This window comes from Battus philenor, unplaced genomic scaffold (genome assembly GCF_028537555.1).
Source record: "Battus philenor isolate CCGP_79_NKW_IND1 unplaced genomic scaffold, ilBatPhil1.0.hap1 SCAF_7, whole genome shotgun sequence".
NCBI classification, from domain to species: domain Eukaryota; kingdom Metazoa; phylum Arthropoda; class Insecta; order Lepidoptera; family Papilionidae; genus Battus; species Battus philenor.
This window is the reverse complement of record NW_027181737.1, coordinates 10,325,490-10,344,422: the sequence shown is the minus strand read 5'-3', so window position 1 is coordinate 10,344,422 and position 18,933 is coordinate 10,325,490. Positions and strand designations below refer to the sequence as shown.

Genomic DNA, 18,933 nt, shown 5'->3' with positions numbered 1-18,933 from the left:
GGTGTATGTATATGTGTATAATTATTAGATATTAACTAATATTTTTTACTTACATATTTTCTGTTGTACATCAAAAAATTGTGAATGTTGTAGAAACCCTAATAAGCGTCAGAATTTTTAATTCTTATAACGTTTAATCGTCCCATATTAATGAATCTTCTTCTGGTGCAATTCTAATGTATTTTTACAGTTTAGTATTGAAAATATTAAAAAAGAAGGGCTCTACAAATTTATTAATGATAAAACGCGGTATTGAAATGTGTCGATATGGTCTTTATAGCAACAACTGGCTTCGTGATTACTTCAGTTCGGTGAAGATTTCAACTAGATTCCTTCTAGAAGAACCAAAGGAATATTTATACTGATTAAAGAGTTTTGCTGCGAAATTGAATCAGAAATGGGAAGATTCGCGATAGAAACTAAATCAACGTAACTCGAAAAATTGTTCGTCTGAAGTGGCAATGTGAGGGGCATATTGTTCATGCAGCCGACGGCTTTTGAAACTGAAAGGTTCTCGAGTGGCACCCACGAGCCGATAGATACGGCATGGGTTGACCCCTGAACAGGTGGACCGATGACATAATCAAGGTCGCGAGAAGTCGCTGGATGCGGGCTGTGCAACACCGGTCATTGCGATGATCTATGGGGGAGATCTATGCCCAGCTGTGGGCATCCACTATATGGAATGTATGCAAGTGCTCCTAATAATAATAGAATAATTCCCATGTGCATATCTAGAAAGAAATAATTTCTATTACCCTATAAGACAAAGACCTTGTCTGTAAAAAATACAGGGGGGGGTAAATTTTTGAATAAAAAAAATCTTTAAATCAGCATAATTGTAATATAATCAGAGAACAAAAAAAGAGAGTTTGTAAAATTTTAATTCGACTCAAAAAATTACAATTTAATTGTAGTCATGTGAAACGTAATAGTTGTCGTAATTGTATCAATTCAATTAACTTAAACCATAAATCTTATTTGATTTACTCAAAAAATTTATTTTAAAAATAAACATTTTACTTCATATTTTTATTCGAAAATGCTAAACATGAAATTAACATTTTATTGGTTTGGGAAGCAAACACGAACAGATTCAATAAGTGTTAGTAAAAAGTAAATTAAAACTCAACATAACTAAGGATGATAACTATTTTATTACTATAAAATTTAATAGCTTGTAAAAATATTTATTTCGAAATTAAATCAATAATTATAAATTAGACGAATAAAACGATGACATGCAGCAATTGTTCGTTAAAGCACGTGCCCTCAAAACACAAGATTATTCAATTCAAATATGTAATCGTATACAATCGGTATGCATATATCATCTGAATGCACTTCGCTAAAATGCGCATTAAATTATATAAAATAAGCGATTTTGTTAGAAATGAAATTGATGCATTGCATTAAAAGCAATATATATGGCAAAAATAATAGTTAAAAGATATTTTATTACTTTTTAATATATTCATTTGTACATAATTATTTTATAAATAATCTGACTAGCTTTATATTATCGAAGAATCTAAACGCATATTATATACATTAAGTAATATCTATTAGCTGAGAATTTTCGAGAGCAAATAAAACGGTTTAATTCCGCAAAATAAATAATCGGGACGTATTTTGAAAAACATAGAATACTAGCTAATTCAATTATCGTCTTAATTTTGAATAAATAGAGCTCATATTACAAATGACATGATAATAACGAATGCAAGGGATCCGTACTTATGATTGCAACCACGTCAGGCATTTTTGCTAAGAATTAACATGCAAATATAATTTATTAACATTCGATTCCCATTGAATTTAGCAAGTTATATAAGTGAAATACGTTCTATAGCACAAAGTTTTGGTTAGTAATGTCATCTGTAAGGTCAACGAACCTCAGGTGAACGTTCTTATAAATTTTTTTAAATAAAAATAATAACCATATAATGATCGGTTTGCCGATCTTCTATTCTAGATATTATATAACACGACATTATTATTCGTTCTTATTAATCGCAAAGCAAAGATGGGAAAATATAAAAAGAAACTTACATAAGTATACTGTACATTATTTGCAGCAATTGCTATATAAGAACACGTCTTCACAATTCTTTATTGCGGCTGTATCTTGTTTCGTTGCTGTTCTTGGTTTAAATTATGATTCCATTATTACTGGACATTACATTGCCCTGTTATATGTTGGTATTGACATACTTCTGGGTGCGTTGTGTAAGGATATATGTATTTGTGTCACGATAATACTTGTATGCACCGAGATGTGGGTGTTTCAGATGTATTTATTTAAATTAATATGAATATTCAATAAATACGCTGTTCATCTGATAAATATACAGTATTGTTAGCTTAATTAATCTGCTATATATAATTTTACAGAGTAGAAAATTAACTTTCATTTTAACGTTTTGTTTAAAGTTTTATTAAATTTATATTTATTACTTAGAGAAACATATCATCTATACATACCGTTCACTTAATATTATTACAAGGGAACGTTAATAACAGGGGAGTATTACACATGATTTTGCAATACAAAACCTTTAGCTACAACACATTCGTGCACATTACATTGAGAAATAAGATGCTGCGCCTTATTAGCCCGGGACTTTGGGTAGCTGCGATACACTCAAACCGGATTAGAGTAATACACATTACTAACTATACCTTGCGATTCCAAACCACCAGCAGCTAACGTGAAAAGTCATCTACAAAATTAAAAGTTACTCATCAAATGCAAAGTTTTTGAATATAACTATGCGCAAAACTCAAGAATAAATTGACAAACTGTAGTATTTTTTTATATTTTCGATAAGACAAGGAAGAAATAAATGGAATAATTACGAGAAAAATAGTACAAAAATCTTATTTTCTTTTCCAAAGTTCAAAATTGGTTTGTTGGGATCTTTGGTTGTTCTTTAAGTTGATTTTAATAAGCTTTGACAATACGAATACTGTAGAGGCAACTAATTCTTCTTGGTTGTTTATCTTCATTGATAAAGATCGCTCCCTTCATGGAAAGTATTGCTTCAAGTTTCGTCGAGTTACCTCCACAGGTCTCTATGAGCTGTTTCTTTGAGTGCTTCCGTTATTGTGAGATCCGTCTCCACCCGCACAGAGTTCACCTATCGGAGCTTTTTAAATTTAAGTAATACTGTTTTCTTTGAATAATAAATTATTATTTTGTTATATTAATACCTCAAAAATATTTTTATTAATAATTCACACGTAAGGTGAATGTATTATTTTGTTCGTAATTAGTAATTTATATATCAGAATTGGAAGTCACGTTTTAGGCAGTAGGCACATGTTTGTAATCGCGCTAAATATATTATTCGAACTGCTTTATACTCACTGTTACATGCTGTGTATTATATGTAAGTAACAATATCAACTAAATCAGCCGTGGAAATGTCAGCCTCTTTGTATTAGGTGAACTCAGATGCGTGTCGAAGATTGTCTAGTTCACCTTTCCTCATACATCACGTAATATTTCTTTTGAAAGCAGTATAATTGGAGTGAAAATTGTTATTCTATGTATTGCGTATTGTCGAATTACTTCATTCATTAAACTGTATAAGGAGCTATTTACTAGCTTCGCCTTGGATCGTTCTTGAAATGTCTTACGAAAATTTAAATTTTAATATTTATTACGCACTAACAAATTAATGACAACATCGAGTATTTTTTTAATTATCACTGATTTAACAGAAATAAAAAATATTTCCAATTCATAAAATCCTTAATACGATCCATCTTTTCTGGTTAAATAAAATAGTTTTAAATTAAATTTAAATTTTAAACCATTTTTATTAGTTTTCCATTTTCTTAGATAAGCATTTTATAATTTGATTGTATCAACTTATTATTTATAAGTTAGTTTTTTATTTCTAAAAGAGTTATAAATATTAATTTTTAAAATTTATTAGAGTTATATAGTGTTATCGAAAATTGACAATAATTAAATCAAATATCCTTTTTGACTATAATTTATCCAACGTTTACAACTAATTACAATAAAATAAACATGAATAGTAAAATTTTAACGTGAAAGTCTCGGAAAAATTTTAAATTGCACGTGTTATATTTAGTCTTAATAATATACTCCCCTTCTTTTTGTAAATACTTATTAATAACAAATTTCAAATAATGATAATCTCAATTTGTTACAGAATCATAGGTGAATAAGTAAAACTACTAAGAAACGAAATATGGAGCTAACTATAAGGTTGCAGGTACGTAAAATTCTTTCCTTGATTTAATGTGCGAACCAGATTTATAATTATTTTATTCATAAATTACCCTGAACTTAACATATTCTTTGCGTGTTGCCACATAGCACCTTAACACGATAAATTAGAGATACGTTAGAGTTAGAGATACGTTGTGAGATACGTTTTTAAACTAGACGAGATTCACCGATAATTGTTGGTATAGTGTTTAATATAAATGAAACGATATTCAAGAAGTTTTCAAAATTAATGTGCAACTTTTAAAAACAATGGCGTGTGGTATCATTATTATTTGTGTAATTATCTCTTTAATGTTACAATATTTTACTATTCTTATCTATGCTCCTTTTTTATTGTTTTATCTACGAAATTAATCAAGGGTCACATACTTTTAAATTAATTTATTTGATTGTAAAATATGGCAGCGTTTTCAGCATTTCTTATTTGTTTTCATTACCAAACCTGTAATGAGAAATTTCGGATTACCTCGCAATAAAGCTTAAGCGACCGAGGCTTATGAATTGCACATTTTAGTGACCCGTCAATACAAACCATGAGATCAATCTCGCAGTTCTCTACTATTTCTTAGAAGATATTCGGAAATAATAATCCTTAATCGGGAATTCAGATGATGATAGTGATGTATGATAAAAAAGATTGTTATCGTGTGATTTTAAAATCCTCAATTAGCACAGAATCCGGTTCTACGTTTTTGAAATATATTTCTTGTAGACAAAGATCGTTATTTGCGTGGGAAAGATTCACCGAAGTTGTAATTGCACCAAGGTTGCAAGATGAAGATTTTTGTTTCTGATTGAATTTTAATTATTTAACGTTGTGAGATTCTCAACAGCCCGAAGACTCTATTAAGATGTAGATTGTTTTAAATTTTCACACTTAGTGAATCTATTAACAGCTCACATAAATTCAACTAAATTCAAAGTTTTATGTTCTTTAAGTTATATGACATTACGTGTTGCCATAAAAAAGTTATTATTCTTCTACATCTAAAAATAAATATTGCGTTGTACGGACTCCTAAATACACTTATGTATATGCTTACATATACTACATACGTACGTACCAATTACAAATATTATTAATTTGAAGTCCAGTAGTGGCCATCAGTGGTTAATTTCTGTTCAGTTCGAAGCATAAGAGATTTTCGTAGAACAGTTAATATTAGGAATAGATAGTCAATAATAACTCAATTAAATTTATATCAAAAATATATTGTTGAATATTATTGAAATATATTATTGAATATTTTATTCAGGTCGGCTTTTACACGCACTTGAATCGTCAATTATTTTTAATGTTAGGATATGGCTAGATTAATAGGTCCTTGAGTAAGCTATCACTAGCTCAGAATGCTGATCTGCTGACAGGAGATAGCCAGAAACTCCACAGTTGCTCTTTTTAAATGAAACTTAAAAGTGTTTTATTTATACATTATAATATTTACGATATAAATGAGTCTACAATCCAAATCAAATAAAAATCAAATAAAAACTTTTGAATGTTATAATAACATTAATTTAATAACATACTTTCAAATTTGTATTTAAAACTAAGAAAATAAAGGTGTAGGATATATTGAGGAACTTTTTTTATATTACACTCCGACCCATGAAGGATTTGTCAACTTTTTGAAGACCCTGGCGTTACGAGTTTATTTTTATATCTTGAGTCTTTTTTTGTACGTTTATCTACGCATCCTTTATGCAAAATTAATGAACTAATCGCATAGGCTAAGAAGTCGCAGGAAAATACTAGTCTGAATTACATTGTCGATGTTATTGAAGTAATGGCAGGAAACTGATTTCACCTTGCACGATTTCGTTTCGTTAGTTGCTGACTTGCTTGGTGTACATGACCTGCGTACAAGGGATCATGGTAAAGTACGGAACCAAGGATGGGCCGATCGAGCCGCCGACGCCTGAACCTCTACCTTCACCGCAACCTTACAGGATACCTGCACCTGTTTGGGAAGAGCGAACCGACGATTCACCGGATCCCAATGCTCAATGGTAATATGACATTACTGATTTTTAGCTTTTTACAATTAAATGTATTAATATTTGTTTATACGAGTTGATTGGTTATAGGTATAAAGAGGGAATGTAAAGCTTATTTGCTGTCAATTAATGTATGCTACAATTAAAAAATTTAGAAATTTAGAAATTATCTTCAATTTTTCCTTTCACTAAGTAGAGGTCAACTAACAATTCTAACGAATTTTCCACCCGCAAGTGGGGTTGAGCGGCCGTTCATTAAAAATACATAATTTTATATTATATCTTATGTGAAGTAAATTTACCAAGAATGCATGTTGCGTATCACACGATGCGGATGGACGAAAGCGACTTTTTAAATTTTAAAATATTTTTTTAAATATCTTCTCATTTGTTTAAATATCTTCTTATTTGTCTGTAATTTTTTTGCAATTAATTTTCAAAGTGGACTGAATGTTCATAGTGAAAACTTTTTTTTTATTTTGACTTGTTTATATTCTTTTACTGGCTCCTTACGCAGTCGTTAAATATTTATCTCGTCACATGGGTTCTTTGTGAGATACAAATTCGAATCTCTCACGTAATTTACACAAGTATCTCGATCCACAACATGTAACATAGTATATTTTGATAGAGCTTATATACACAACTTACATTTTAGCCTAACGTAAGTGAATTGTCTAGCTGTACGGGATAAATCTGATTATAATGTTTTTTTGATGTCGAGACAACTTCTCCACATTCTATTCCAATTAAAGTAATAAAAAAACACTAATCTGAAATAAATAAAACTTAAATATACAAAACAGAAACTTGTGTGTGTATGCAAAAATTGTTTAATTGTGAAAGTAAATAAGTATTTTAATGAAGGATATTATTTATTATTAATGAGATTGTAATGCCCTGTCCCATAAATAATAAATATGGAAGAGGCCCCCAATAGCAGGAGCCATGGAGCCATAAAAAATATTCCATGGATCGTGGATCCATCGCGTTGTAGCAAGTGGTGTCGATTGACGATTCTCGTAGCTGGTTTTGGAAAGCCTCCTAGCAATGTATAAGGTCGCGATAGTAAGGACGTTTTAAGTTTATTAACAAAACTTTATGATTATATTAACTACACTTATTGTTTCAGGCGGCCACCGTTCTTCAGGCCCCAACCCAGATATACAGAGGTTATATATAAGGCTCCAAATCCACCTCAGCCTATTAACAGCGCACAGAGTTTCGTCAATTCTTATTTATCAAATCAACCCATCAAAGCTCAACCTGTGCGAACATTCTTCACGCCAGCTCAAATATTGAGCTCCCAAAACTTACCAGGTGTGGGTATCAGGTATTTCTTGCCGACATATACAAATAAAATTCACGAAGTGGAACAAAAGAAGAAACAAGATGACGCAAAACACAATGAAATTGAAACTAATGAAATTACTGACTCAACTAAAGACGCTGCTAGCGATATCCAGTGGCAAAATGAAAAGGATACAGCGAAAAGAAACTTACGGATTGCGCCTGAGGTGAGTACAACAATCTATTAATGATTGAAAATATATTATGACTCTTATTATCATACAAAGTAGGAAAAAGACAAGATTTATATGGTCGTGATCCATCAGACTAAATGTAACTACTCGATTTTTTATTTATAAATATTATTGTTCTGTTTTACTTACAGGGTACAGCAAGACCAACTTATCAATGGCCAGCATACGTACAACCAAGACATTAGCGATTTTCATAAAAGTTATAGCTGATATAAACATTACAGTTTAAAGTTATTATATAATATCGTTAATAAGAATATGAAGAATAGAGATACACTATAAATATTGTGATGTTACTACGTAGACTAATAGAATAAGATAAAAGTGCCAGATATTAAAATTACATCCATCATACTCAAAACACAATATAATGTTGCATTTCTTTTTAAATCATTTTTGTTCTTCTATGCAAAAAAGTAGATTTCAAATGTTTTTTGTTAATTATTATTTTTAACAATATATGAATTAAAATTTCATAACACGTGTATAATATGAACTGTAAAACGATTTGTTGTATTTATACAATAAGCAAGACTTTGATTCGCGTGATCGAGTTTTAGTGACTGGAGGGCTAGATACTGACGTTGATATTAATTTCATATACAAGCAGTCATTATGATGACATCTCGAGCGTATCGGACACCTGCTGCTGCAGATATAGGTCTCGGCACTTAACATCTCTTATTACCTTGATATAGATATGACCAGTTGAGCAATTAATCTATTTGTCTTATAAATCCATACATTTGTACAGAGTGATTGGTTACAGATGTACAAGATTAAAAAGGGTAAATGTACAGTTCACAGATTTTATAGAAAACAGGTTACAAAAATAATAAGCGTAATGATTACATAGTGTAAAAAGGCTTTTCGAAATTCGAATAACTACATACTAATTATTGTTTACTATCTGTCGCTGCAGACGCTTTACTATCAAAAGTTATTATACTATATCATTCCAATAGCAAAAATAAATTAACGTAACATATTCCAGCATGATAACTTTATAAGGGTAATTGGAAATAGGTATCAAAGCTTCAAAGCTTTTACTGACTTGATAGCTATACGATTCCCTTTAAAGATTTGTAAATAAAACTGACAGGAGAAGTTAACAATTTATTTATTTCAAAGCAATATTATTACAATATCTATCTGTACATTATTAGAAATCAAACAACTAATATTACAAAACAAAGTTGTCTGCTAATTTTATTTATTTTATGTAATTATTGAAAACATCAATTGTTTCAATTATAACAATATGTTTTTGTACCTCCTCTAGAGTAAGTTAGTTATTGTCGACTACACAGATCTAGAATATTTTGTCGTGTTCCACTTTGCTGTTAAGACGATATGAATTACGCCATAAAGCTATCACTGTTTACAAGTAGATTTTTATTAAAAAGTATTGCTATTATATAATTTGTATTGTTCCGTTCCTTTGTGTACCTGAAAGTTTTGTTATGTCATTAGACGCATCATCATTTTGTCGTTTGCTAAATGGACGAGCAGGGAATGCCTTTGTGGAAATAAATAAAAAAAAACTTGTTTTTATGATGATAAGCGTAACTACCGATTCTTTTGTTGTTTGCCAGTTCGTGAAGCAAAGTTTACTTGTATTATTTAATTGTTCTCTTTTTTCGAAAGCAACGTCATGACACGAAATGATTACTTCGATTTTATTATTATTTTCCATTTCTTTTTGATTTGTTTATTATTAATATAACTCTTGTTTGTAATTTTTGTAAATATGTAAAATAAATGATAACAATAAAGGTTTGTTTTAATTTCATCAAACTTATCAGTGACGATGACATTAATTTATTTATTTCTCTACTTAAAAATTAAAGTGTATGATAATATATATATATATATATTTATATATATGTATATGTTTAAATACCAGCCTAATTGTTTTGGAATATTACTTAGGCTATTAATGAGAAGAAAACTTCTCTCTCTATCCTTAGCAAAAGGAAACAACGTTAGCCCAATAAAATAAAATTGATTATCCTAATGTAATAAATTAATACAAACATTTTTTTCCAAACTCAATTAATCACACTTACATAATTATGTAATTATAGATAAAAATTTCGGTAGAGATAGGTAGAGTCTGGTTGGTGAAGGTGGACGCTAATTTATTGCAAGGTCGCTTCCTTAAACCTGCTGCGCGGGTCGACAGCCTCGAGTACTACACCAGTCTCTTCTCTCCACTATGCGATGGAGCTGGCATTCAAGCGGTGAATTCTAGAAGTGCTTAGGAATTCCGTCTTTATCATTTTAAGTTATATAATATCTAACATAAATGGTTTTTAATGATCATTATCTTCATCATTATTTCCCATGGAATTACAATAATATCGGTTGGACATCTCCCTTTATGAGTGTTTATGAATGGCATAAAATTAAGCACAAAACCAAATGTTTTCCAGTTAATTGCTTTTAATGATGCAATTGGTTTCATTATTTCTTTATTAGCAGTATGTAAGGGAGAAGCGTTCTGTACAGTTTTGCCATCTTGCCACCTTTGCCCAAGTAACATATTAACTGACCGAACAGAAATAAATGATTCAACTTACTAATTACAGGATAAATAAAGATCATTCCAAAAACACTTGTATTTTTGTAGGGTAAGACCTAATCTACATAAGAGCAAGCAAATAAGCCCATACCGTGCAAACGACGAATGAGGCTGACACTTGGCTCCGTTGTAAACGCATCCTCAGCTCAAAATAACCAATGAGGTCATTTAACATTGCCGAATACAGAATAAACTAAAACTCTTCGCTAAATTATTATAACGTTTGACCTTTAAAAAGAAATGTTAAAAATTATAGTAAGACTTTTTAACCAAATTAAAAAAACCGACATACCGGCTGTAGTTAGTTATGCAACAATACAAAATTAATGTATATAATACATCGAAATAACGTGTGACACGAGAAGTTAGGAACATTATCTTCACGAATCGCTGCATGCATCAAAGACCGTGCGGATAAAATTTACAAGCTCCACGACATCGACGCGACTATTCGAAAGTAAGTACCCCTGTACCTTCACTGTGACATAAAACATTTCAAGCAGGAAATAAACCAGAGATTACATCTTAATTGGTCGTTTTTGCTAACGTTTTTGTACTCGTGAAATTATTTTCACTTTTACTTAATAGTCAATCTCAAAATTATATTTTTACAGATTTAAGAGTTAAAATAGTAATATATAATAATAAATTTGAAGTTAAATCAAGTATTTTGTATAAGCAAATAATTGAATATGTGGTTGAAATTCCTACATGTATGGTAATCAGCTTACCTTTTTTGCAAAAGTAGAAATCAATATTTTATTGAAACAATGTACACTGTCGACAATTTAACGAAATATAATAAATTTTACTATATTTAAAGGTTGACGACGTAACAGTTTAACATGTAAACCGTATTTAAATTTTAATATTTTAAAATTAATTTCGTAATTTTCTAAAAAAGAGACTTAATAATCGAACATTAATACGTTATTTTCAATCTTAGGGGTTGGTTATACTGGATGTGTCATAAATAAACGTGCAGCCGAATTCGGATGACAGGTAAACCCAAAAACCCAAAAAAAAAAAATCTATGTCACGTTTTATTCAATTATTGCTGCTCAAAGGAGTGAATAAATTTCATACACACTGTGATTCTTCTTTTTATTATTATGTATATAAATATTTATATTTTTTTTTTCATTTAAGTCACCGGGTAAACGCTTTGTAACCTTCTGCAAAATTCGTACTATGATTTTGAAAGAAAATATCACCTTTTGGCATAACATGTATTTAAAATTTTTGCTACCTTCAAATATAATGACCTTTAGACATGTTTTCGGTTCTTTTTAACCCCAGGTTAGCCTTTACCTCACCTACCATCACCGCCTTCGCAGTGACGTTGACTTATTGGACAGGCTGTGTAAATAATAGCACAAACGTTATACTTTTGTGTATACACTTATCTTTATTTGGTGACAGTGCTTTATGACCCCGTTGCCGTATCGAGTGTCTGTGCTGTCGTGACTGTTGTTACAACTCATGAGGCTGTATTTATTTATGTATTACGCAAGTATATTCAATTTCCGACCAACTTCACTTGTTCGAGGTTACGCGTACAGTACAAGCATCGTTTACAATGCGTGGTATTAGATTCGTTTATATCATCTTTTATACTTACATGTCGTTATGACTATTATTTTATTATGAAGTAAAATTAACATCGTGCGAATGTTCGTCGGCGAGAGTTGGTAATAAAAGTTAAGCGTCGTTAACTTAAGTAAGTTACATCTTGACGATTACAATAATGAAATCACATTCTGTTTGGCGAAATTAACTTTATTATTTAAACTAGACGTAAGTCCTGTACTAAGGTACCAACTTAGAGAAAGAGGTCAATCGTCAAATCTATCTCGGCTAGGCAGAGTTCAGGGAAGTATTAAATATCTTCCGTCCCTATGCCTAAAGATATGTCACCAGTGATGTCTTATGGTATAGAAACGTGGTCTCACATTTCCGGTCTCGTAAGCTATGGGGGCGGGCGGCCCATGTCCAACAATGGACGTCCCAGGGCTGAAACGATGATGTTAAATTACATAAATCAATACTTAAACAAACTCTCTTCACAATCCTGCTTAATGCTCATAAATGGCAATAATTACATGATCGTCAGCGTCAATTAAATATCAAAATGAATTTTGATGCTTTGCATAATTGCTTCAATTGATCCACTCATTTCAGCAAATCAAAGGCAATAGAAATATTTTGACGTCTTATTGTAGTTTAAATACCATATTTTAACCGTAACTAATTAAGCTTGATACAAATAGTACAACTAAAAAGTAATTGTAATGCAACTTTCTATATACAAAAAATATTTTGTCAACCGTGATAAGTGAATCAATAAAATTTTTAGTTATGTAAACTTTTGACATGCCTTTCCTAAGGAAAATTATGACAATCTCTTGAAATTTAACTTAAATTAGCAAACCTGGACGAGCAAGCCTCAAGTGTGTTTATTTTAAATTTTACTGTTTATCTTTAATTTTTTTTCGTATTGGGACAAAGTCTACGATACAATTGTTGTTATAATTGTCTATAGCCGAAATCTAATAAGTAATTCCAAATTAATAATTGGAAAAAAGGGAATTTAAGTACATATGGCGTAAAAGGTTTTATAATTGGCGAAGAGATATTAGTTATAAAATATTTGTGGTAATTTAAGACTTTAGGTATCCACTGGAAGGTATAGGCTTCCCAAAGATCGCCAGGATGACCGGTCTTGACTATTGTCTATTGTCTCATGTAAAGTTTTTGCTGTCAACCTTGCGGCTTTTACAGCTTCATTGGAAACGAGTTAACAAGACGGAGGGGTCCGTAAAGTATATAAAATAAAAGAATTCGGGTTTCCGAATCCGTATCTGATCTAGGCGGGAGGTCGAGGAAGTTATATAGTAGCAGCGGGGCTCATCCAGCCAGCCTCTCCGAGGACACAAACCCCGCGCGACCCAGTCGTTGAGATCCACTATCGTGGACCCCCATTTTCATTTTATGGACCCCCAAATCCCTCGGATCGCCCACGGTGTTCGCAGCGGCGTTTACGTAACGGATGGTAGGAAGTGTGTTGAAGGATTTTTAAGCATCGCACGCGTTTTTTCGTGCGGTGAGCGGTCGCCAGTGGAGTGGTTGCTGTAGTTGGTGAGTTATCGCATGCAGTGTAGTGAGTTTCTGAAGCGCGTGGTGTGTGGTGAGTGGATTGTGGGAATGTGGGATTGTGCGATAGGATCTGTAAGGACTTCTTTAGGACGCTTTACGAGGTTTCTGAAAGAGATGCCGGGGGAGTAGCGAGAGGAGTTTGCTATGAGGGGGTTGGGATGGGAAAAGGCCTTCGTGAAGTATGTCTTTGAGCATGCCTGGAAGAACTCTTGGACGGTTTCGAGTTTGAGGTCACTGTGGAGGTCGATGTTACGTGGGAACCACCTGGCGACGGTTGAGAGCCGGGTGAAGCGGTTCTATAAAGTCTGTAAGCGAATACGGGTCTTACGCAAGTCTTATAGAGAAGGAGTTTGTGTCCGAGGAACAGCTTACTTGATGGGCTAAGGAGGGGGTAAAGCCTAAACAGAATGGTGCGGCCTAATTTGCGACGAGGTTTGTGTGCTTTTGAAATAGAAGGCTAATGACAAAGGTGATCCTTAAGTATTTTACGGTTTTCGTGTAGGGGATAGGATGACCATAAAGGCATATGACACCCGTATTTTGACCGAGTCTAGATCTAAGTTGGCGGGATAGTTTGAAGGCTATCGCCTGGCTTTTGTCAAGTCTATACGCCACTTGCGAAACCATTCGCCTAGTCGATTGGTTGCACGTTGGAGGTGGCGTGTGAGGGTGGCTGCGTGTTTTCCCGTGGCGAAGAGCGTAGTGTCATTCGCGAAGAGGGCTAGGTTGACTTTCGGGTCGATGGGTATATCGCTGGTGTAAAGCGAGAAAAGCAGCAGGGATAGGACAGAGCCTTGGGGGACACCTGCCCTGAGGGAGCGGGGTAGGATAGAATGCCATCTAAACAATATCTAAAGGCACGATTTGATAAGAAGGCTCCTATGATCTTGACGAGCCGCTCGGGCAAGCCCATTTTGTATAGCTTATACAATAAGCCGTCGTGCCAGACCTAATCTAATGCTTTGGCGATATCAAATAGAATAGCGCTCGTGGTCAGAAAACGGGGTTTTGCGAAACCTTCTAAAATTTGTTCCGTGAATCAGTGGGCTTGGTGGACACAAGAATGATGAGCGCGGAATCCGAATTGTTCGTCGGCCGGTCTTGAGCTGCCGGCATCCAATATCTTTACATGACCTTAACTTTATGGTCGGTGCACCTAGTGGGGGGCCGACCCACGCCGCGTCTACCGGCTCGAGTTCATCACTCGTAAATCTTTCGGCTCCAAGAGCGATGTGCTCTGCCCACTGCTGCTTCTGACGAGCAATTCTTCGAGCTATAACCGTGACTTTGGTTCTTCTCCGGATCCGCTCCGAAACTTCGAGCAAAGCCCTCTCCAATTATGCCTGGGTGGCCTAGAGCCTTCCTATGAGGCTCGTTAAGCCATTTTTATCATTAAATTAATAGAAATGAAGTTTATAAACATTTTAATCAGCCCCTGATCTAAGTTCATAACAAAGTTTTACGCTGTCCTAGATAAAAAGAGCCTCTAAAATAATTGGATTTTACATCGTCATATGAATGATTTTGATTATAAAGACAAGAGATTAAGAACATTTCCACGCGGGTATGTACATTAAACTGTAACGACACGAGAAAGTTCAAACAGATGCGTGTTGCAGCTGTCATTTATTCTCACACGAAGGTACTTTATTGCAGAATGATATCTCTTGTTTACTCGAAAATGATTATTATTTAGCATTTGATTTTAGTATTTGATATTTTTAAATCGCAAAATATTTATCTGGAAAAATCATTATCATTTATAACGATTTAATATTATGGTAATGATTTAATAATGCAGTATGATTATAAGGCGTAAACAATCTTTATTGGTCGATAATTCAAAATAAGTGACAGTGATACGATTAATGCATTATTAAAGCATTTGAATTTACGAAGTTGACATACGCGTATCATTATTTAGTGTTGTCACTGCATAGACCCTTACAGTTTATTTATCGTTTTATTTAACTAAAGCAAATAAATAAATAGCTACAAGGTATCTCTTAAGACTTTTTTTTTAATTTTAACAAATCTTTAAACAATAAAAACTATAAAGAAGTTTTTTGACTTGTGTTTTATTAATACATATTCTTTTAACCATTATTAAAAGTAATTGCATATTAAAACTATTATTACTAAGTTAGTGGCACACAAAATTAAACGCAATGAATTTATTACCATTGTCCTATTGTGTTTAGATTCGTTCGACCAAGTTCTCACGAATAATTATTTCAATAATTATTTCTAGTCTGTTAACCTGAATCATGTTAAATTTATCCAATTTCATGTAGAGAAATGAAATAGTTTAAGAAAGGGTATATTTTAGAGTTTTACGCACGGATTTTCTTTATTTGTGTAACGACTTCAGGTGAATTATAATGTTTTATTACAAGTTTAATGTTAGAAGACTTCGCAGTCTTGCTTCAAAAAAAAAAAAACATGACATTAATATCTCCTGTTCTCTATATGTTTTTTTTTGTTTCGTGAGGAAATCTTGCATGAGATACCTAGGCAGAATTTATCATCATACCATAGTTTAAATGGAGATGGCCTCGTGTCCTAACTCTTTAGGACAGAGATGTAGCCACATTTGTTATCACAAATGCGCAAGCGCTCCAACGAAGAGAATATATATATTCGCATCGGAATACCCCGAATCTGTCACTAAGTTAAGTTAGTTATGAGAATTGAAAAAGGGTACTTTATAACACCTTCCGATGTCCAGTTCTCCGGCTGCGGATGAGGAGCTTGAATGTTCTTTTTTTCTCTCTCTCCGCAGCCTCCTTATGCGACATTACTTTTTTGGATAAATTTGTACCAGCGCGTCATAACCTCTTCTGAACCATCGCCATAACGTAGGTGGGCATGTGCTGAGCCGTATCTTCGTCGCTATCACAATGATGGCACATGATTGACAGCTCCTTTCTTATGCGGTACATGCATATATCATACCATCCAACATTAACATATCAACCTACAAGGACCATGATCGATTCTGATTACGGTATTAACATTTTTAAAGAGTTTACATAAAACGTAGAAAATGACTCAATAAATAACTAACTTCTTACAAGACATCGGGGAATAAGTTTAGTTTAATAAGTTTGTATGTTCAGATATTCATTTATTATTCACTTTGGAACAATGACAGTGGCTATTTGTGTACGTCATGCTAATAATGCCAGAGAAGCATTTGATAGAAATTAGAATCAAATTGTTCAAATTGCTTCCCTCATAATGGCATCCTTTAAACCTTAAATACATATCTAAGATAATTTCAAACGCACCCTGATCTGAGAAGGACTTAGTTGGGTTTTTGTTACATTTACTTTCACAAGTATCTATAATCGAGTAGTCAGAGAAATTTATTTCCAAGATTTATTACCACTTATGAATGACACACAATTATAGTATTTTTATGAGTTACTGTTCATTATTTATTGCAATAATATTCAGAGAAATTTCTGTGTAATTCAGGAGTTTATTCTACAACCTAACGAAGATCTCTATTAAAAATTGCTAATAGTTTAGAGAATAAAAAGCATGTAATTATTAATACTAACTGTGCGTACAATGCTAATTTTCTAGCTTTTTTAACTATCTCATTAGAGTGATAGTCCCAAAAAGGATCAATATCTGTGAATACATGTTATCTGCAACATTTAATGCCCTTTTCGATTTATTACAACTCTGGGATGCGGTGCCATATAAAGAAGTCAATATTTTTATATTTTACCACTGGCCATACATAATATAAATATTACCACAATTTATCTTGATATTTAGTAGTAATGTACCACTCACCATTATTTTAGAGTATACTAGTCAGAATAATTATCTATTATTAGTGTCGCAGTGTCTTGTATTAATATAAAAATAAATTATTGAAACATTATTTATTATATTATGTTAAAATATGTACTCGCACTTCATTCATTCCTACATTTATGAAAGAATAAACGTCGCGTTTATGTTTTTAAAATATTAATCGAAGTTACTGCGAAAAGAAGTTACTACTTCTAAAGAAGTTACTACATTGAAAGTGTAAGTGACCATGACCTGCCTCACTCGTGACGGCTGATGACGTTCTCCACATAAACGACTTTCTCATCGGCGAAATTCGGCGAAAGTAATATGCAAAACATTTCAAAAAAAGTTATATATGTTGACTAACTCAAATATACTAGTGCACTGTAGCGATTTCTTAATTTTGGTTATTAATTGTAATTTATTTTTTCTAATACGAATATTAATAATTTGGAAGAAACGTCCGTAGTAATTATTTTAATGAAAGCGCGATCTAACTACTAACATTGTATAGGTGAATACCACATACTAAGGATAGAGTACAGTTTCGTACAATTTTCCTATATTCGTCTTACAGTGTAACAACTTTTAGAGAGATCCAAACGCTTCGGCGTACAGTGAATTGAAACTATGGTAGGGCGGACATGGGACTTTTTTCACAATTTTTGATGCCATTGATAGACCGAGTAAAGCTTAATCGAAGTTGTTCTATACAATGAAATAATATATCTATAATCGCAAACCTGGAAGTTTATGCAAAAAAAATTGTTTATGTTTTTTTTTAATAGTGTCGAACCAAAAGAAGTAAATTACTGCTAAGTTATAATAGATTCATCTTTGAAACCTTATATAAGTTATACCCTTGGTACTATACTACGCGAATGCACTGTAAACTGCCTATAGTTGCCTACTGGGAAGATAATCAAAACGAAAAAATATAAAAAATGTGATTGTCAATCAAATATTACACAATATAATAAGTAAATATATGAATCAACATTAATAATGATTTTATAAATTAAAAACAATTTACAAAACAAAAAGTTCGTTAGAAAATAAAAGTCAGTCATATTAATATGCAGTTACAATTCTAATAACACACGTTTGCAGTTATTATGATTGCTGTCACTATCGCTGCCACTGTGATTGTCTTGTAAATTATCGATATCAATGAATTATACCTCTGGTTCGGATGGAAAATGCAGCAGAAGCTCTTGGTCTTTTTTAGAGGGAACCATTACGTTTTATTTTACCATTCAAAGTCTAAGACACGAGATTTTATGATCAGACCATAACAGAAGATTATGTAAAATAATCAAAGCCGTTTGAAAATACATCACTGAAACTGGAGCAACAAAATTGCTAAAGCTGTTTAAAAGAAGATATCCGCCGCTAATAGATAAAAATATGGAAAAATATTTTCTTAGTAGTTGATAACTCTAATTTTAACTTTTAAATGTTTATAAAATCTTTAAATGACAATCAAAATAAAATGACGAATAGCAATACCATAATGATCACGTCAAATCATTTACGGATTTGTTGCCAACACGCGTTCACAATAGAAAAGAGCA

General features: G+C 32.4%; 1 protein-coding gene across 1 annotated transcript in view; it reads left to right on the top strand.

Moving 5' to 3' along the window:
* Positions 1–9,564, top strand: part of GV1 — a 28,429-nt gene extending 18,865 nt beyond the window's left edge. Inside the window, exons 2-5 of the mRNA XM_068774459.1 lie at positions 4,188–4,250; positions 6,099–6,277; positions 7,398–7,782; positions 7,941–9,564. Of these exons, the coding sequence (XP_068630560.1) occupies positions 4,227–4,250; positions 6,099–6,277; positions 7,398–7,782; positions 7,941–7,994 (642 nt within the window). The 5' untranslated portion in view covers positions 4,188–4,226 and the 3' untranslated portion in view covers positions 7,995–9,564. The remainder of the gene's footprint in view (positions 1–4,187; positions 4,251–6,098; positions 6,278–7,397; positions 7,783–7,940) is intronic.
* Positions 9,565–18,933: the final 9,369 nt, after the last annotated feature.